Source organism: Hypomesus transpacificus, chromosome 25 (assembly GCF_021917145.1).
Source record: "Hypomesus transpacificus isolate Combined female chromosome 25, fHypTra1, whole genome shotgun sequence".
In the NCBI taxonomy this organism is placed as follows: Eukaryota; Metazoa; Chordata; class Actinopteri; order Osmeriformes; family Osmeridae; genus Hypomesus; species Hypomesus transpacificus.
In genome coordinates, this window is record NC_061084.1 from 1,505,603 (window position 1) to 1,527,457 (window position 21,855).

Below are 21,855 nucleotides of genomic sequence, written 5' to 3' on the forward strand. Positions count from 1 at the left end.
AGAGACATAGAGAGAGAGAGAGAGAGAGAGAGAGAGAGAGACAGAGAGAGAGAGACAGAGAGAGAGAGAGACAGAGAGAGAGAGAGAGAGAGAGAGAGAGAGAGAGAGAGAGAGAGAGAGAGAGAGAGAGAGAGAAAGAGAGAGACAGAGAAAGATAAGGGGAGAAGAGAACAAGACAAAGGAGAGCAGGCTTAGAAAGAGAAAAAAAGAGGGAGAGAAAGTGAAAGTTAACATACTGTAGCTTGAAGGCCCATCCATCTCTGGGCTAGGCCATGTGCAGGCAGGCAGAGTGTTGTCCACACCAAAGCCAAGCGCCGAGCCAATATAACCATGAGTGTGAGAGGTTGGGACCAAAAATATCTATAATCTCTTAGAAACTCCGAAAACGTCAATGTTGTGGGAAGGATGCGGATGGTAGGCACAGATAAAACTGCAGGAGGATGTGTTCATCAGATAGCCACTCCTCGGTTAAGACTCAACCCTCTAAACCAACTTACCAAGCAAGGAAAATATGCTGTCTGGATGTTTCGTTAGAGATTCATGTTGTAGCAAAGTTTTGGTATGTTTTCGAGATCAAGAGAGCGAGGATGAGACGGGACAGTCCAGAATGAAACAGGATGACTGTGTTTCACTTGCTGCGTTTCACACCAATGAATCTGTTCTCTTCGTTTGACATTTTCACTGCTTCACACAAATAACAGGCCACCCCTCTTCACAGGGGCTCCCCTACCTCACCACGGTGCAGAGGCCCTGGAACCCGCCAGCATAAACATTTTCATCCAGAGAGAACAATTCATCTGTGCCCTTATGTGGGGGGCGGAGAGGTGAAGTATGGAGCTATGGAGAAGTAAAACACTTCAGAATTGGCAAAAGCAGAAACCTGGGCAGTTGCTAATTAAGCTGTGTTGCTCTTGGCTCTGGAGAAACACTAATATTGAGTCGAGATCCAATAAGGGACCGAGCGATGGAAGCCTACAGCTACTGAGTCAGAGGTGAGAAAGAGCAGCAGAAACACGGCTCACCTGCCTGAGTTAAAACTTAAGAAATCTAAGTCGTAGTCTCTCTTTTTGGAGACAAGTTATTATATATGTCATATGGAGAAATATTGTTATCATATTTCTGAGGATTTGAGTACATTAAGGTTGCTTCTAATGATGACAACGGAAAGATTTGTGTCAGTCATCGCCCTACTCATAGAGTATTGAGCTGTTTGTGACTGCACTCACACAAACACAGCTGCAGAATGAGACCAGTGCACATCTATTGCACCATCAATAAATAAAAACTCCCAACCTAATCACTGCAAGCCATTTAGAACAAACTCTTGGCTAAATGGCAGTCACCGACTGCATCAAGGACAAAAAACGAGTAATGGCGGGTGAGCCAGCCAATGACGTCAACAAGTTGGAGGGCCAAACCCCCGTTAGATAAGACAGTTGGGTGAGTGATTGTCTTCGAGAAACAGCTGGAGCTTTGTCCCGTCTCTGACAGAGTGGAAGCATGGTGATTCAAACTCCCTCTCAGCCCTGGACAAGAGTCAGACTTCCTCCACTCCCTCCTTCCACGGTCAGTGTATTGCTAGGAACAAACTTGCTAAAACTTGCTAAACAAACTTGAGTTCAGTAGTCATGAATAGTGTGTGTCATTACCTAACATGGAATCTGCTCACTAAGGCGAGAGCCATGATAATAACGACCATTTGACAACATGTCAACACTTCCCCCTCCGTGATGCGGGTCATCATCGTTTATTTTAGAGAGGTCAGTACGTAGGCTGGTGATGGAACTATGAACAGTGAGGTAAGGGTTTCTTAGAGGGTTTTATTCAGGCACTTACGGGGTCTTCTGGCTTGTGGTTGCTGGGACTTTCATGGAGATGATCGCCTGGAGGGTCGTCACGACTGGTCAGGGTGAACTCCCGGATGAACACGGCGTCACCGTCACTGGCCTCCACATCTACCTGCAACATAGTCAGATTACGAGTTCGATTGGTACCATAGGTGCAACCAAGTCACTATTGTGCAATTCACAAGTTAGTCTCAGGTCTTCTAAAGTTACGAGTGAAAAGTCTTAAATCATGCACCAAGTTCATGAAATAAAGCTAAATTGAATAAAGCAAGCCTGGATTTTATTGTATTTTAGTCTCAATAGGAAACCTTTCTATGGAAATATTTGTTATGAACAGGCAGACAGATCAACTCTCCACTAACTTGGATCAACAAAAACATTGAAGTCTTAAGAAGCATTGGTCTGAACCAAATCCATGTTATTCATACAAATGTATTTCCAATGTGAATTATACCCATGGAAATCCAATTCAATCCCAATGCTATAAAAATACATTCCAATCTGCAGCTTGAACCCTCATTGCCAGTGCCTCAAGGGAAAACCATATTCCGTCATCAACAGTAAAATGAATCAACCCCTTTCTGTGCGGTAAACAAAAGGACTATTACATTGGCTATCAGGGTTTTGCTTCGAGGTTAGCCTTGTCCTCTCTCTATTCGTCTCCTGGTAACAGGTAACTGTTACAAGAACTTAGTGGATGTCGAAACACCAGGTGTCTGAAATGAGAAGATGAAACCACAGAGGGGTTGTTTGGATAGGGTCCATTAGCACCACTGTGCTTGTTCTCAAGGATGCCCCTCCGCACGGACCAGCCCCCCAGCTGCTCCCTCTTTCTGGGTCATAAACACCCTGTAATGACCCTGGTCAGCTGACAGCTTCCAGGGGCTGGGCCAGGGTGGATTTAGGGCATGGAGGGAAGGGAAAGAGGGCTGAAGGTTGAGTGGAGTTTTATTTGTGTGTGTATTTGTGTGTGTGTGTGTGTGGGGGTGGGGGGGGGTTAGTGGGGGGTCTCCAGTGCTGCTAAGCAACTGTGTGAAACATACCATACGATGCATGTTAACAAGTACCAAAGCAAATCTGCGCTAACATCCTAGACTCGACACAGTTCAGTTGTGATTGCTGCGCTTGCAAAGGGATCAGAATGAACGCGACCATTGGGAGTGCAGCTGAAGCCCTCCTCAGACAACCGTGAGGGCTGTGTGGAATATGGGACATCTGATCAGAGTCAGGAAACACATGTTGCATTAACATCTTCGGCACCTTTGATCCATAAACTTTAATACTTTGAGGATCAGAACGATAGCATCGCTTTGTCATACACGATAATGATTTCATGACTCCTTGGCTTAAATTCCATTGAATTCATAGAACAGGCACATCTGCATGACACAACAAAGGATGGTGAAGTAGTGGATCAAGGGATCTTTTCAACCTTTAAATCATTACATTAAATATGTTTTACAGGTAAAGTACTGCTGTGCATGTTGCATCACAAACAACCATGTTTAAATAATGTTCAGTACACTGTTGCACATTTACATTTAGTCATTTAGCAGACGCTCTTATCCAGAGCGACTTACAGTAAGTACAGGAACATTTCCCCCGAGGCAAGTAGGGTGAAGTGCCTTGCCCAAGGACACAAGTCATTTTAGCACGGCGGGGAATCGATCAGGCAACCTTCTGATTACTAGCCCAACTCCCTCACCGGTCAGCCATCTGACTCCCACTGGAAGTTGCACTTCCAAAGCATTTATTTGTGGCAGATAACCCTTAAAAGACCATTGATGCCATAGAAAAACGATAACAAATATACCACAGCAAACACATTACAGTCCACAAACGTACTCTACTCGGTGAGAAGCTGAAATCTGTCAAAACTGAGGCCTAATGGAGCGTGGCGGTCAAAAGCTTTTTTTGAGTCTTTAAAGGGAATCTATCAAGCTCGTTTTCCCTTGCTCGTCTTAAGAAAACATGCTGGTCATTAAAATCCGATGCCAAGGATCTTGCACACCCCACTGGACCGAGTCATTCACAACTGGCCGAGGTCCGAGTGTCTTCTGCTTCCAGAGAGGTCGAGGCCAACGATGGCGCTCCAGCATGAGGGAGCAGGGAAAAGTCCTCTTCCAGGGGGTGCAAGGTTATAGAGTGATTAGCAACTGGCAGGTCGAAAATACTTCTCATAAGATTCCGATGGTGTGCGAGGCTTTCCAATCCTCCAGGCCCGACGAGACACTGACTGTGGATAGACGCTGTAGCTGTCCGTCAAAAACCCGGATCCTTGTGTTTTCAGAGAAGAATCCCACGAATCGCCCTCGTTCTCTGAGCCCCTACAAACGTACGGGTCTTCTCATCGCCGGGACACGATGGTTTACCTCTGCGTGGCTGCTTGTCACCCAACACAACAGCGCACATGTTTGTGTGACAGAGGGTGCAGGGAGTCGCTCTCTTCCAGCCGGCTCCGATTTCAAAGTCGGGGGGACCAGACGGGCCAGCGAGGGAGGAAGTGAACTCAGGGCAAGGCGGGCCTTCAAAGAGAATAATCAGCAGTAATAACACCAACTTGATATTATAATTGGTCTTTCCTAAAGGGTGGTGCCAGCTTGCAATGTTGGAGGGAAATTGCACCAAAAAAAGAACGGAGGCCACCTCTAGCATGGTAGGCTAAAACTTGGACTTCAATGTCACACATGGCTGACTTTGATGAATAATAACCTTCTGCTGTTTTGACGAGGTGCCCGCTCTTCGGGGCCGGCTTCTGTCTGCGTGAAATGTAAGAGGAAAATATAGTTTGTTAATCCACTTTCAAGGGGATCTTTGAAACCTTTCACTTAACACGCTGAGGATTAAGAAGCACCGAATGAAATCATTCCCGTTCTTGTGCGGGATTGGGGTTTCCGTCATCCAAGTGGCGTATCAATGCTGCTCTCTGATCCGGGAGTTATCAACCCAACAAATCAGTGATCCGTGAGAGTATTTTCTACACACTTCAACATTTGCTCATTATAGAACAAAGCCCTGGGTTTCTCCACGATCTCGGCTCTGATAACGGGATATATCTTTGGGGGTGTGACAGGATCTTGGCCGGCGGATGGCAACAGTACACTCTTTGGTATAAGACCTCCTGGTTCCAATCTGCACTTCAAGAGTTTGCCTGCAGGACATGGCAGTGCAGTGGGTCATGAGCGAACGCCTAAAGAATAGTGCGAAACCCCTTTCAACACTTTCTCTTCTTTTTGACAGATGGGTTATTTAATATTGGGATTTCTTTCCTCCCGGGCCCTTTGAAGAAGCAGCTTCAGTTTTCTGTTATGTTTCCCCTCCGCTAAGTTTGATACGTCTATCTCTGGAGAACCAATCATGCTGGGAGGGGAAAAGAGAGGGGTGCGAAAGGTCAAAATGCCATTTGGGAATCCCACAAACGTGATCGTGAATTTGTAAGTTGTGATAGCAAGTGTAGTAATGTCTTTAATACAAGAGGGAAGAAAGAAATAGAACAACGAGAGCAAAGTATTGCCTGTGATGGTATCCCATTCTGTTGAATGTCTTTACATTTACATTTAGTCATTTAGCAGACGCTCTTATCCAGAGCGACTTACAGTAAGTACAGGGACATTCCCCCGAGCCAAGTAGGGTGAAGTGCCTTGCCCAAGGACACAACGTCATTTTGCACAGCAGGAATCGAACCAGCAACCTTCTGATTACTAGCCCGATTCCCTAACCGCTCAGCAACCTGACTCCCAATCTTAAGACCCATTTGTTTTCCCTTGCCTCCGACACCATGTAAGTACAGCAATGTCATCCTATATTTATACGTCTGTGTCACTGGGCATTTATATGAGCCAGTGGGCCCATCAGTACCTGTCAGCTCATTGGTTTCCTGCTGTTTACCGCCTCACATTCCAAGGGAGGGGACAAGAACTCAGAACTGTCACAGTTTTTGTGACAACTGTCAACTTTGCCTCTCCACCGGCCTCTCAAACACTGCCTCTCAAATACTGCCTCCCAAACACTGCCTCTCAAACACTGCCTCTCAGACACTGCCTTTCCACCCACCTCTCAAACACTGCCTCGCAAACACTGTCTCTCAAACACTGCCTCTCCGTTGGATTCTCAACCAGCACCTCTTGACATCGGTATTCATGGTATTTGACTCCTGAAAAGGTCAGGGCCGCTTGCATTATTCTAAAGGTAGTCCTCCTTCACAAAGACGCATTGGAATTGGGTTTAGTTTTTTTAATGCTAACTTTATTGAAGAGAGGCGAAATTAAAAATTGAGGGCTGACAAATGTCATGCTTTAATGCCATTGCTTTGAAGGCAACAGTGCAGGTGCAGGTCATCCATCACACAACCATTTTCATCTATTCTAGATCTGCTGGGAGACAAGCACCTGACCACAAGCTGACCACAACCTGCAAAGGTGCAAAACCAGTTAGCGTTGCAGGTGTTATTCACACATTTCCTGTAGTCCTCTTTCACAAGTGAAGCGTCAATTTGCCTTCGGCTCCCGTTAAACAGAGAATTTTATTTATTTAAATAGAAACATAAATCACAGATATGGTGGTTTTTCTACTCAAGTACTACTACTACTACTAAGACTACTACTACTACTACTTCTACTACTCAGGCTTACTTAGGTAACAACAGCCATTCGTATATTTAATATGGAGGAACTTTATTTTCCAATGCCCTTAAACAGCTTTTGACAGCTTGGAGACCAGCACACAGGAAGTCACAACATTACTGGTAAGGAAATCAATCCTGGCTAAGTGTTTCTCCAACATGCAGCCCATGTACGTAATCCTGCTGTTCGTCTACCTATGGAAGCAATCCCACCAGACATGTCATTTCATTCATACTCAACCAAGCAGTTTTTTTTATAAATATGCTTTTCAAGGCATTTCTGCTTTGTTGTGATAGGTGTGGTTACAGGACGTCACATAGAGAGACAGGAAATGTAGGGAAGAGAGAGAGGGGAAGACATGAAGGTAACGGCCCGGGCCGGACTCAAACCCAGGCCAGTGAGATGAGGCCTTGGCCCACATGGAACAGGCTGTACCTGGTGAGTCACCGAGGCGTCACCAAAGCGGTGGTTTATGAGAGGGGTATGCCATCACAGCACTGTGAAGGTGAGTGTTGAGTTCTGGGACCATCCACTGGGCTGTGGAGCTGGGTTCTGGTCCTGGGAGCTAGTACTTATCTGGTTTGAGGAACTAGCCCACTGTGTCACACAGGTAGACGGCGTCCTTCAGACACATCGTAAAAAAGCACCATGTATTCCTCTAAGAAATACTCTGTGACTTACATGATTTTTTGAAACGGATGAATTTGATTATGTGAATGTGATCAAATTGAAAAAATCAATATACTATTGCTAACAGATTTGTATCGTACTCCATTTGCGGTCATTGACATTGTCAGCTGATATGGCAAAGGGCTATGCATAAACTGAAGAATGCCTGACCAGATACGTCAAAACAGAGGATTGTGGGAAACGCATGTCTGCCGACCAATAGCCTGGGCCGACCTCTGCGTCTGATGCCAGTGTCATCATGCCCAAATGGTCGGGGCAGAGGGGGGTTCCCACGCTGATGTTAACAGGGACAGTGACAGAGTGCGGATACATCCTGAGGTGTCCCTGCGGACTGCCCTGTCACTTCCTGAAACATGCCAGTCCTTCCTGTCCGAGTGCAAAACTCTCCCTAACAGGCTGCGATGAAACAACAGTCATCGAAGGGGAGGATGGGAACCTCAAAGCTGGATAAAGATGTGAAGGAGAGAGAGCAGGACTATCGCTCTCTAGTCTCAGGCCGTCACTCTGGACTCACTGACACTCTGTCCCTGACACATCTTTGGAAAGGCTACAGGTTTTAGTTCCATCGTTCAGCACATTAAGATCTGAAAGTTAGGGTTGCTACTCAGTGCACCACTGTGACTTACAGATATGCGTAGAAAGAGAGAGAGAGAGAGAGAGAGAGAGAGAGAGAGAGAGAGAGAGAGAGAGAGAGAGAGAGAGAGAGAGAGAGAGAGAAAGCCACTGGGGTCCATACAATCCCTTCTTGTGCTAGGTCTTGTTTTGCTACCTGGCAGGTGGGGACAATCGCTTTCTGAACGGACGAAACGGAAGAAGTGACATCAGAAAAACATTGACATTGGCGACTGTAACATGAGCTGCAGCTCTGAGGGTTAGTGTTAGCACTAGACCATTACAACACTGTTGACATTACATTTGAAAGGTTGAACACTCAAATAGGATTCAATAGTAGTCAAGAACTACTGTGAACATTTAACGACATAATGTAGCCTTATGGGTTTACATTTGAATAATTTCAAATTGGAGGAATATATCACATGAAGGAACATATTTCAAACATGTTTGCTAACTAGTCAGCTGTCATCCATATAGACCCATTCCCTTGTTTACTGTCCCAGGATTTGCTCCAGAAAAGATCTGGTTACCTAAAGTTATCCCCATCAGCCACAACAGCCCAGTCAACTTCTGCAAATGCTAGAATACAATGTAACATAATATAGATATAATGTAGCTGATCCTCTAAAACAGTCGTTGCTAGGCTCCATCACATGAGATGATTCCAGAAGGCAGCAGAACATGGTTGTGACCCTCCCTCTCAGGGAAAACGCCGCCCAGCTGGTACACATACCCCTCCCACACACACACACCATACACACACACACACTCATCCATTTGACTGGTTCACTGGCAGCTTTCCCTGGAAGCATTGGTGCTCAATAAGCACAACCCTAGTCTTGAAACACAGTCTTTGACACCAGCTGTAATGTGCACACACACACACACAAACACACAAGCACGCAGGCGCACACACGCACGCACACACACACACACACACACACACATGCATGTAGACACACACACGCACAGCTGTCTCCCTTCATCATATTCAAAAGGAGATGGATATGGACTGGCAGCTGGGTACCACTATTAAAGTACAGTGCGCAACAGGCAGAGGGGCAATGAGTTCATCAGCACAGTTCAGTACATGGCTGCACTTCACAGCATCAATTAGAACAAAGGATCCCCCAAGTCCTCCAAATATGCAGGTTTGACAGCCTTTCATTTCAAATATACCACTGTGCCACCGATATACCAATACACTTCTAGCTGGACAATCCCTAACACAGACAGTGGAGACGGAGTTATGGTCTGGGTGTGTAGTGGGCTAACTAGTATTGCTGTTTCTTTCTGTTTAAGGTGATGATCAAGTGTCTTCTGTGCGGATGGTTTGGATATGTTCTCACTATTCTCGAAGCATGTGTCATCAATGGAGTGTCTGGCTCATGGGCATCTGAATCTGTGGATCATGTGTAGCATCGGCCAGACCTCCCAGAAGTCCTATCCAGTAATCACTGTTTTCTTTGAAAGAGACACGGAACCAATCTGGCAGTCCAAAGGGCCTGAGGTGAAACCGCTTCATAAGCCAGCCCCACCACACCACACCACAGGCCAGTTCCACCACACCACACCACAGGCCAGTTCCACCACACCACACCATGGGCCAGTTCCACCACACCACACCACAGGCCAGTTCCACCACACCACACCACAGGCCAGTTCCACCACACCACACCACGGGCCAGCCCCAACTCCATGTAGGCAAGCACAACAGCACTAGCAAAGAACTTTCTAATTAATCCAATAGAAAAATGAAAAGGGAATCTAAGAGGACCTATCCCCATTCCACTAAAGGGGCCAAGACATATTTTCCAGAGTTTTTCCCCCACAAAAACTCTCGTTGCTCTGTCTGAACTTACAGCGGGGCCACATTCCTAAGCCTAAAATAAGGGCTCTCATTTGCCAATGTGCCCGAACTTCATGTCCATAATCCCTGGCATTCTTGGAGCCAGACATCATCGTGCTGTCAGAGGTAGAAAGGTAATGTTGGAGTGTCATTCTGGTTTTAATGTCCCATCAATGAGCTCCAAATCACTTATGCTAGAACACTCACTTAATTAGCTGCTGATTGGGTCTCAATACAATATTATATGTATTATAATGGAAGTACGTGTTTCCATTGTTGTTGATTTTATTTGTTCTTACAGTTTTTTTGTACAGTTAATGTTTCTCTGTTTCCTGGTTTTCCTCTGTGATCCGCTGGAAAACATTGTTCAACAATAAACGGACGGTAAATTTCCCAGTGTCAGAAGAGACAGCCATCGGACGAGGCTTTGAAGTGACGCTGACGCAACGAGATAAAGACGGGTGTCAGTGAGTGACCGATTACCACCAAGAGCTTCAGACGTCCATATCTTCCCTAATTGTTAATTGTCAAGCGTGAGGGAGCAGTTTGATGAATGTTCCAAGCCAACAGGACGCAGCTCAAGTGGCGTTTGAGAGGAAAAAAAATAGTTGGCACACGGAGCGCTACACATTCCCTTTGTATTAAAGAGACAGATCCTAGGCGCCATTTAAACTCTTTAACACACCATGGGAGATTTATCTGACACCGCGTGTGTGAGTACACGGACCGCTCCATGCTTTGGGAGCCGTGGGGCACACATTTGTCCACCTCCGTGTCTAGCTAACTGTGTTCGTGTGGTTTAGGAGCGTATTTTTTACGTGAGTTATGTCGAATTCGATGGTGTGTGTTTCTCTTCATTGTTTTCGCTTATGTTTGGCCCTTAGTCCCAGTAATCACACAAGCGTTCTCTAGTTGCGCAGCACGGGGAGGATACATAAGTGAGACGCTATCTTCGCTTCTTGTTGCGCTCCCTGAGTTCCCTCAAGCAAGCAGCAGTTAGGCTATTTCAAAGAAATATAAACTGTAATTGCAAAAAAAACATTTGTCTGCATACAGTGCAGTATGCCACTTAACGTCTGCTTGTTGTTTCAAGAATGATTTACATTTCCAAGCAAGAGCAACTGTATCAGGTTAGCTGGATAAAGGATGGTGTGCACTAAACCTCGAGCTAGCAGGACACAGGGGCATGTCCAGACATTTCTGATAGGGGTGGCACAAGGGGTGGCCCGCCTCTGACTGGGCATATAGCCAATCATATTTTAAGATATTGGGGTGGCCAATCAGATTTCAGGGGTGGCCCGTGCCACCCTAGGCCACTCCCTGAACACGCCACTGGCAGGACACAACTGCAGCACATCAGTCAGATGGTCTTACATAATTTGGTTTGTGAGAGCTGTTAGTCAGCACAATTTGTGTGCTGTGCGTTCTGTCAATCTATTTAAATGAGTGTTAAACTATATCTGGGAGTTGCGTATGTAGAATCTGGTTAAATCAGCTGTTTTGTTTTATGGGTTTGCGGTGAGGTGTGTATCATAATTGTAATTGTGTGTCTTTGTACGTTTGTTAGCATTGTGATGCTTGCGCCTATGCGTGTATGTGCGTGAGCGTGCCTCTGTGCAGATGTGAGTGTTCATGACTGTGCGACAGCTAGTGTGTGTGTGTATGTGTCTGTGGTTGGAATCAAGTACTTGAGGTAACTGACACCACTTTGACAGCAGTCGAGTCGAGCGAGCTATCAAGAGAGAGAGATAGCGGGAGAGAGAGCAACAGAGAGAAAGAGAGAGGCTCAGCCGTTCCCCTAGCCCCCATTCCAAGCACATTGGCCATTAAGACGTCAACCCTCTGTGCCATGTCAATTTCATGGGAACCTGATAGCCTGATAACCTGATGGAACCCCCCCCCCACACACACACACACACACTCTATCTTCAGGGAGCCAGGATAGCCTTTCACTGTCTCACCAGTAACAGACCTGTTGAATACCATCCACATGCTTATAAGATACAGCACATCACGAACACGCACAATAACCCCTGCATCTCTGCTCTGTCTGTCTTGTTTGTTTTAAGACCAGCTAAAAGGAGCAATTTGACAAGTTTAAATACTACGTCTGAATGTTTCGATTGACAGTTATCAGGTTGCAGAGCTGTGGTCTATAAAACGTCATCATTCCATGCGCAAAGTTCAGGTTGTGGTCGGCAATTTGAATTGCCCTTCTTTGGAAGCCCTATCTCATTGCACTTAACATGTTTTGTTGTTTAAATAGTAGCAGTTCTGATTTTTTTTATAGTGGTTGCGAAGGTTTACTCCCCAGGAGTACAGGAGTCGTGAAGCTTTTTTCAAATTGGACTTTACTGAACGCCCTGCACAATGGTGGTCTTGTCCTGCTAGTCAACAGGCTGGTGCTGCTGTATTTACAGAGGGGCAGCTGAGTATGTGCTACTGAATTCAGTTGAAAAAAGAAACAAGACAAATAGTTGGATTTGGCGCGCCCATGTGAATGCGTGTGTGCCTGTGCATGTTTGCACAGCTGTGTTGTGTGTCCTGGGTCATGTCAGTAGGGGCACCGTAGGGATGGGTACGGCCGGGCACCATCAATTGCCCACTTGAGACACACTGAGCCCGCTCGTCGTCCCTCCTTCCCTCCCCTTCTGAGAGAGAATGATTGACGGGGCAAAACACCAACTGCTGAGGTTTTCAGATCAGGTCATCAGTCACCTGAGAACAGAGCTCCAAACTGCCCTGCTTATCAAAAATGTGTGTTTCCTGTCCAATGGTGAAGGAAGAGCATTCAAATACAGAGAACTAAGATTTGTATGAAAATGGTAAAAGGACAGGGCAGTAGTTCATTAGTAGAGCAAGGTTACGCTGGCCTAAGGACAGACACAGAACAGGTGATGTGTGCCTGGCAGGCCCAAATCCTGCCATGCCATGACCCACATCCTGATGCCACAGGCTCACCGGAGGATCACAAGGATCACCGGTTCCTCCCCTGATGGGTCCTGATTAAGAGGGCGTTGGTTGGATTGGAGCACAGCCCAGTCCCTGAGGCCTGAAATGGGCACGGGGCATCCAGGCTTTAACTGGCTTGGGGATGGCACCCAGAGGCTGTCCATAGGGCAAGGTATAAACTCAGCTGGCAGGAGTTTAATCTGAAATACACACTCAGAATAAATGCAACATGTTAAATTGTTGGCATACTGAGAGTGCGTCTTTATTTCGATGTCAGCCCAAAGCATTACTACACTGTATAACCATATGGTTACACTTTAGTGATACAAAATGCAATCCTCCGCTCTACAGGAGAGGCCAGACTGACTCATATCTCTGCTCTACAGGAGAGGCCAGACTGACTCATATCTCTGCTCTACAGGAGAGGCCAGACTAACTCATATATCTGCTCTACAGGAGAGGCCAGACTGACTCATATCTCTGCTCTACAGGAGAGGCCAGACTGACTCTTATCTCTGCTCTACAGGAGAGGCCAGACTGACTCTTATCTCTGCTCTACATAAGAGGCCAGACTGACTCTTATCTCTGCTCTACATAAGAGGCCAGACTGACTCATATCTCTGCCCTACAGTAGAAGCCAGGCTGACTCATATCTCTGCTTTACATAAGAGGCCAGATTGACTCTTATCTCTGCTCTACATAAGAGGCCAGACTGACTCATATCTCTGCTCTACAGTAGAAGCCAGGCTGACTCAGTGCTCTGCTCTATAGGAGAGGCTAGGCCTATTATTTAATCAGAGAGGAAAGAGAACACTGGTGGCATGAAACCTTAGAGCCAGCGCAGCGACCGGGGGCCGAGCCAAGCAGTTGGAAGACATCTTTCGGCGAGGTGAAATCTACACAAGTTAGGGGCTTTGCAAGCACTGTTACACACACAGATTGGCACTGAATCCAGGCTTATTATTGAGAGGAAAAATAAGACAGCTTTGACAAAGACGCCAGTGATGCTGCTAACCCCATCTCCATTATGGGAAGTAGGCGGACATCTGGGAACGTTGTCATTTACAAAACACATACTGTAAATACAAAACAGATACTGTAAATACAAAACACATACTGTAAATACAAAACACACCTTTATGTGGTACAGACACACAAATAAACAAACGGCATAGAGAGGTGATGTTGCGGTAGCACATCCAACATATTAACATATATTTATATAAGTATGATTATACATATCATGTATTGTATATTATTAACACATAATACATTAATGTATTACTGATTGTGATTATGCACTTGGCTGGGCCTCTAACCTAGGACTTCATTATTAGATGATCACTTCAATGCCACCATCCCCAAAACACATCTGTTAAACATGCAACACCTTCATTTCGGTAACATAAACAACACAGATATCCAGTACGTGAACCTCAATGTGTCCACAATTCTGACTGACCGCTCACACGTGTGGTCAAGTCAGAGTAGTGTGTTTATCTTCTGATGCTAGCCTGACACAGCGTGGAAGAGGTGGCAAACCCTAACCCTCCTATCAAGCCCCTCAGCGCCGAGGCATTCCCAACAGAGTCGAATGCCCGAAGAGGCGTCTTGCGTTTCAATCTGATATCTCTGAAATTGCCTCGACCCCCCTCGTTCGCCCCCCCCCCCTCCTCCCCTCATCGAATGTCGTCTTTTAGAGCCCAGTTGGGGAGGGTAACTGAGATGGCATCGCATTGTGTGGCATTGTGTTTCCTGGTGCCATGTTCATTGAGGGTGACGTGTGGGACATCTGAAACAGTCTGTGGGTTTATGTCCAAGGGTCCAGCTCTGCAACATGACTTCCATTAGAGGGCTCTGGGTCTGTCCGGCTAAAGGACTTGACCTTTGCCAGTGGATACGGTCCGACACATTAACACTGATTTAATGAACAAATGTACACTATGCTAAATTCTCTTGCACGTGACAAGGTCATGACAAGATACGCCGTTATTCCCTCATGCCTGTGTCTCTTGCACAAACTCATTGGTTTGCAACCAAAACCAAAAGCCGTTCCAACCAAAAGTAGGAAAAGGTGCAAAATAAACGACTACAACACTGCCTACAATAATGGTGGCCAGGTGGCCTGGAGAACGGAAACAAAGAGTTCAGTCCAGTGTCACCCCTTAGTCCCCTCCTCCCTTTCAGAAAACTCGACATCTCATCCTTTTCCTCCTTCCTACCCAGGGATTACAAAGCCAACTGGCCCCCCTAAGGTGAACCTGGTGCCTGTAAACGTGATGCCTCTAGCAGGTGGACAGGTAGTGAGCGCTCTGTTAATCTTTAAGAGGGAGGCGGGCAGGAAGAAGGGAATTATGGGTCAGAGAGAGGTGAGGGGAGAGGCTTTGCTGCGGCCAGGTGGAGAGGGACAGAGGAGCTCCTAAACCACTATCTGATGGTGGAAGATAGCGTTGGTGGTATGTGTGTGTGTGTGTGTGGTGGGGGGGGGGGATATTTTACCCTACTCCCTTTTTTATCGAAGGCCCCAGGGAGCACATTCATGGGTACAAAAGGACGCTCCGACTGCCATAGATTGCTTCTAAGGATTACCGTTCAGCATACATTCAGAAGTTGAAACTATGCTAAATTCAAATTGAGGGCATTCAATTCAATTTATCTAAAATTTGGATTACATGTTTAATCGAATCGTGGCACCAAGAATCGATTCGAATCGTGAGGTACCAAAGGATTCCCACCCTTAGCGTTCACTTGACTTGACTGATCAACCCTCTATATACTGAGTGTGGATTACAGCTACACCCCCCCACCCCCTATAGAGGTGGGAACAAAGGCAAGCTTAAGATGAACTCATGAGCAAAACCCATACAGAAATCTCCACACATGCACACATTCAGTACGTTGGATACTGCTGTAGGTGCATATTTACAGACACACACACACACACAGTGTGAAACGCCCTTACACGCTGACAGTGCCTCCAGGCAGTGTGGCTGCACATGACGCCTTTTCTATATATTTGTCGGGCGGCATTTCCACCCCTCTCTTTGGTGGAGGAAATCATTTTGCCCTCGGTGGCCTTCCTCCAGCTGAGTGTCCACACCCTCCCTCATGTTTCCACATAGGAAGAGGCACACAGGGTACACTCACACAAACACACACACTCGTACTGTACACCGTGATGTCCTTCACTCTACATCTGTTTGCTCATTGCACTATTCCTCCATTTGTCACATGCGTACACACAAAACACAGCGCTGTTCCTACCATTATCCGTTTCCTCCGTGGCCCCTCTCTCTCTCTCTCTCCTCTCTCTCTCTCTCTCTCTCTCTCTCTCTCTCTCTCTCTCTCTCTCTCCTCTCTCTCTCTCTCCTCTCTCTCTCTCTCTCTCTCTCTCTCTCTCTCCCTCTCTCTCTCTCTCTCTCTCTCTCTCTCCTCTCTCTCTCTCTCTCTCTCCTCTCTCTCTCTCTCTCTCTCTCTCTCTCTCTCTCTCTCTCTCTCTCTCTCTCTCTCCTCTCTCTCTCTCTCTCTCGCATAGACACACATACCCACACACGGGCCAACAGCTGGCCCTCTCTGAGGGCAACCTGGGGGTGCAGAGCAGGAAGCCAGGGTGCTGAGTTAGAGCAAGGAAAAGGGAGAGGTGTGAGGGAGGAGAGAGGAGGGAGGAGGCCAGCGAGACCTCGGGTTCACTACTGTGAGGGTGTAGCCGGTTTAGCTAGAGCATGCAGCCTCTGAACACTGGGATAGACAGGGTCAGGGTTGGGCTAGGGTTGGGTTATGGTTGCGGTTACATTAGCGTGGCCTCATCTGAGGGTATAGAGACGAGCTCCAACGTCGGCTGGGGAGAACAGGAGACTTGCCGGACAGGAGGGCAACTTTCTGCTGATGAGGCATTTCCACAACCATGTTGAGTTCAGGGTCTGGATATTTGGTGCTTTTTGCCGTCCGAAATATGGAGCCTATTTTGGTTGGTCACATAATGCCGGACACACACACACACACATACACACAAGCGTGTGCGCAGGCTAGCACACACACCCACCCATCTGGAACTCTCAAGTGAGAGTCTTGTCAGTACCTGAAGCTCCTCAGGTTGCATTGAAGACACACATGGTTACACACAGGTCAGACAGAAGACCTGACGGATCAGCAAGAAGCCGTTCTGACACACTGGAACATGAACCCCCACATCCTACCTACACACACACCATCCTACCTACACACACACCATCCTACCTACACACACACCATCCTACGCACATCACCCGACACACGCCAACACACGCCATCCTACATCTACGCACGCCATCCTGCAAAGGGTGCAGTGAACAATAAAATGGTATCCACCATCAATTCTCCCTCTATATTTCCATCTCTCTCTGTCCCTCCCTCAGTCAAACAAGCACTGCAGTGCAAACTTGCACTGGCTCCACATCCCTGATCATGTAACGATTCGTCTTTAATGATTACTCTCCCATGTGGTGACGAAGGGGGTTCCACCCATTTCCTGCCGTGCCCTCTTGTCAGTCACAGGCAGAGAGATGTAGAGACTTTCCTTAATTCAGCAACTGTGTTAGGCTCGGCTCCCCCGCTCCCATAAGCTCTATTTTACTCGGACTTTCTCTCTCACCAAGCATGTCAACTGTCAGTTAAAAATGCTTGTCTATTGAACTTTTCTGCTCCGCACTCCATCTCTAATTGACGTGTCATCAGGTGATCTCTACGTGTCAATCTCCTCTCTCTCTCTCTCTGTCTCTCTCTCTCTCTCTCTCTCTCTCTCTCTCTCTCTCTCTCTGTCTCTCTCTCTCTCTCTCTCTCTCTGTCTCTCTTTCTCTCTCTCTTTCTGTCTCTCTCTCTCTCTCATTTCTCTCCCTTGCTCTCGTTCTCCCTTTCTAACCACATCAACAGCACGAGGAGTAATATCACATTCCCTTTCTATTGCAGTACAGGAGACTGAAGAAAAGGCTGGAATGCTAGCAGGACTATCTGACAGTGCGAGCGCTCATATCAAGTCACATACTCTGTCAGTTGGGGACTGTGTGTGTGTGTGTGTGTGTGTGTGTGTGTGTGTGTGGGTGTGTGTGTGTGTGGGTGTATGTGTGTGTGTGTGTTCAATTGGAATACAAAGTCAAAATAATTTCCAGGGAAAGATTTTATGTATTAGGGCTAAACTGAAACAGAACTTCTGATTCTACTCTGACAAGCAGTTGCTTGAGAGGTCATTCTTTATTGTGGAACATTTTGGTTCAGGTATGTTTGGTTTGACCCAGGCATGACAGCAGCCTCTCGTTAGACCATTGGTCGCTCAGCCTGTGCAGTCTCCACGGCGTGCCTGTCGGGCCCTCTGATAGGTTGGACAAGTTGGTGAAGGTTAGGGGGCGCCGCGCTTCAGCGTTGTCCAACAGAACAGGGCCATCTGTCATCCTGTCTCTCTGGAGCGGCTCAAAGGAGACACAGTCTTGGGAGGTGATCTAACCTGCCTGGCTGGGGGTAGGAGGGGCTGGGGCTGGCTCCTGAACCCAGCCACCAGGCCACCGGGATAGCACGGCGTTCCACTATCGAAGAGATGAATGTTCGGATGACAAAACCAATGATTTATATGGTACATTAAAAAAGCGTGGGGGAAGAAATATAGTATGTGTGTGTGTGTGTGTGTGTGCGTTGGGGAGGGGGGGCTGTTAAACGTCAGGTGTGCTTTCTTACCGGTCCCCAATGCCAGGTATTTGTCAGGCTGCTATTCAGTAGGAGAGGAAAGACGAGCACAGGTGATGACAGGAGCAGCTACAGCGCCGCCGGGCAACGGGCTTCAACAGGCTCATACACTGTTCATACCGTGCAAGTATGTGTGTGTGTCTTCGTGTGCGTGTGTGTGCATGTGTGTGTGAAAGAGGTGTTGACGAATACAGGTTAATGGAGCAGTAATTGCTTTTTTTTCTTTTTTTCTCCTAAGTGCTGGGTGTGTGTGTGTGCGTGCGCCCAAATGAATAAGAAGAAGCCAAGTGCAGGAGCAGATGAAGTCATTGGTTAGAATGGTATGCTGGGACAGGGTTTTGGGCAGTGACTCTTCAAAAACGACACCAAACAAAGACAATAGACTCCTCCACTGATCAACAAAACTGTGATTTATGTCAGAAAGAAAATCACATAGAAGGAGGACATTAACACACAATACACACGCGATATTATCTTTTTTCACTCTAACAACCTTTTGTTATCTCTAATCCTTCTGTGGGTGAATGCAGCTTTTAGTCCGCTTCCTCCAGATCTCACTACATCCATCTCTGCTCCATCCTTAACCCTGGTTCTTTTGATCCTTTTTATTCCCCATCCATTCTTCTGGTTCCTGATCCCCTCCTCTCTCTCTCTATCTCTTTCTCTCTTTCTCTCTCTCTCTCAATCTCTCTCTCTCTCTGTCTCTTTTTCTCTCTCTCTCTGTCTCTCTCTCTATCTCTTTCTCTCTCTGTCTCTCTCTGTCTCTCTCTCCAGAGGATGCCCATTGATAACACTTCACTTAGTAGCCGACTCCTTACCCTTTTGGCTGTACTTAGAAGATACAGGGGCTTAGTGCTGCACGCCACTCCTTGATTAGACTAGACTCCCCCAAAGGATAAAGCAACAACGCTCAATGCCTCAGACGGAGAGAGAGCGAAAGCTGCGGGGAAGAGCGAGACGTTTCATCAAAGGACCAGCAGGCCAGCAGCTTGGCTTTCAGTGGTCGGCCCGGGGATCTGCCCAATCACAAATGAACCTCGTGATGAAGGAAGGAGCACGTTGAGGGAACAGCCAATCACGTGCAAGGAGGAGGAAGCTGGCCAGCTGCAGGAACACAATGGAGGGGTGGACAAAGACCCGGCTCCCAGCACTGTGATCCAATAGTAACCATCCAAACTACTGAGAGAGAATGAGAATAATCTAGTGAGTTAGTCCCGTCTCACTTCAGAGCCCTCTGCTGGTCGCAAGCTATCACTGCAAGTCGAGAAGGCCAGTGTGCAAGTAGATCTGGTGAGCTACAGCAGAATCAAAAGCGTATTTCTTCCCCTATCTGACTATATGAGAGATCTAGTATGCAATGACGATGGCTCGTTTGAAACGTGGTCCTCATTGTGTGCAATCGACAGCATGCCCTTCAGCTTACTCACTGCCCCACCACATGGTTCCATGAGTGATGCCTTCTCTGGCCAGGGCCTGATGGGGTATTCAGTCACGCCATGTCATTAGTGCTCGGCTCCAAGTGGTGGCAGGGAAAACAGGGCTGGAGAGTTCCACTGTGTTTGGAAGGATGAGAGCCATAGCTCTTCCCATTTTCTGGTTGACTACATGGAATGTTTCAGGCACAGTTCCGCGTAGCAGCCTGATTCCTAATCTCCGATATGTGCCGGGTAATAAAGGCGTTGGAAGTATGTAACTCATTCCAGTCCCAGAGATGAGTCCTAGCATCGTTCATTCAGGTAGGATAGAGAGACCATTACATGCTTTATCTAGCCTTACTGTTAGGGCAAATGTGTTTACAGAACATTCTTTTGTATTCCATGAAAACCAAAAGTCCAATGGAGCCCTGGGGTGGAGGGAGTGGTTGTCTGTCCCCCCCCCCCCCTCTTCCAACCAGTCCTCAGTGCCCCTCCAGATGAGGGTCTCAGAAGAACAATGACAATGTGTGCTTCAGAAAAAAAAAAACTCTCCAAGCTCTTCAGCCAGATGTGTGGGAGGGCTTTACTCTTTACAAGGGACCCCATTCACAATGAAAAACAAACTGACTTCCCACTCCGCTCATGTCCACAACAATAGAGCCTCGTGAGCTAATTGGGCTCTTGTAGGTCTTTCGAACAGAGCTGAGGGTGGAACGTCGGAGCGCTAGGGGGATGTTGATGGACGTCGTGAAAAGCCGTCCTAGTAACAAGCTGTGACCCCTGCTGAACCCTGCCATCAACAAACAGGATAGCACATTGCCTGTAAACACAGGCCTGTGGCTAATTCATCCCTCAGTAGAATGTACTAACAAAACAAAGATTTAGCTGACCATCAATTAAAGGTCCTGTGCTGTGCTCCAGATGCACTTGAGCCTTTTTCCACTCACTGAGCCCACCTCAAAAATGTAAACTCTATTATGGAGCGACCGGTATGACACACTCATTTAAACTGCAACAGAGAGATTAGGGCTAAAATACCAACATCTCTTTCAGACCACTAAGAAGGTAGAATCCCAAAGTTTGTTTGGAGTTCAGGAAAGCAGAACAAATCTCTAACTGAAGCATGAGGCTTTGCCAGTCGCTCCTCCTGTTAAACCAACACCTTTGAATTTGTATTGAAACATCAGCTTTTCCCATTAAAAAAAGAATACAGCATTTACAGCAAATACCTGTAATAGTCACATGAACTATATGACCAGGCGATAACAGCACAACAAGTTATTGACAATAGTTTAAAACTGCACTTTACCCCACTAGAAAATCTGAGCATTGCCTCCAGACCCTCACCATTTAGTGCTGAAAGTGCTCTTACTGCAACAGCTTTGTGTGTGAACCTCTTTGTCTTGGAAGACGCTGATCCAGGCTGGACAGCCGGACTCTACTGCCCTCTTACACACAGATACATGTGGCACACACACATGAACTGGCACACACACACACACACACATGATCTACATCCATTTGATTTGATTGATCGACCGACACAGGCAGACAAGACGGACAGAGAGAACATGGTCTGGTTTTGTGTCCCACATGAAAAAACAAAACCACTATAGCAATAGCTGAGGGTGCAAACACCACACTTCAAACATCCAAGCTATCTTGACTCGCTTACAATTGCAATTACAGTATGTCATTTAACTGCCGCCTATTCTCTAAAAGGACTTCAAAGGCTCTGAGAGCATCCCTCTCCCACTAAGAAGCGCTGATTAGAGAGCCATAACGTTGAAGTGTCAACATACTCAGCTGGGCTGAAGTAGTCAGCGGGTCAACCCGTTAGGGTGTCAAAGCACCAAAACCACCTTTGAATGTCAATGGCACCTGTCACAATCACTCCACCACGGAGAACCTCCTTTAGGAACTACAACTGTAGAGGCTTAATGACACATTCACTACACCAAACCTACAATAGCACTTCTACGCTGCACTGACATTATAGTCGTTCAGAGCCCTCTCCTCCACAGTCTGTCCACCCGTCCTATCATCAGCCCTGGACATGCTCCAACCCCTCTCTCCTCTCTTAAAGGCAGCCTGGGAGGCCTTTCTCAAAGTGCATTAAACAGCTAAATATTTACGGTGCAGGCAAGTTGATA

General features: G+C 46.9%; 1 protein-coding gene across 1 annotated transcript in view; it reads right to left on the reverse strand.

Moving 5' to 3' along the window:
- Positions 1-21,855, reverse strand: part of LOC124487096 (ADAMTS-like protein 1) — a 45,986-nt gene that overhangs the window by 23,530 nt on the left and 601 nt on the right. The window contains exon 2 of the mRNA XM_047049133.1: positions 1,837-1,959. Coding sequence (XP_046905089.1) covers positions 1,837-1,959 — 123 coding nt within the window. The remainder of the gene's footprint in view (positions 1-1,836; positions 1,960-21,855) is intronic.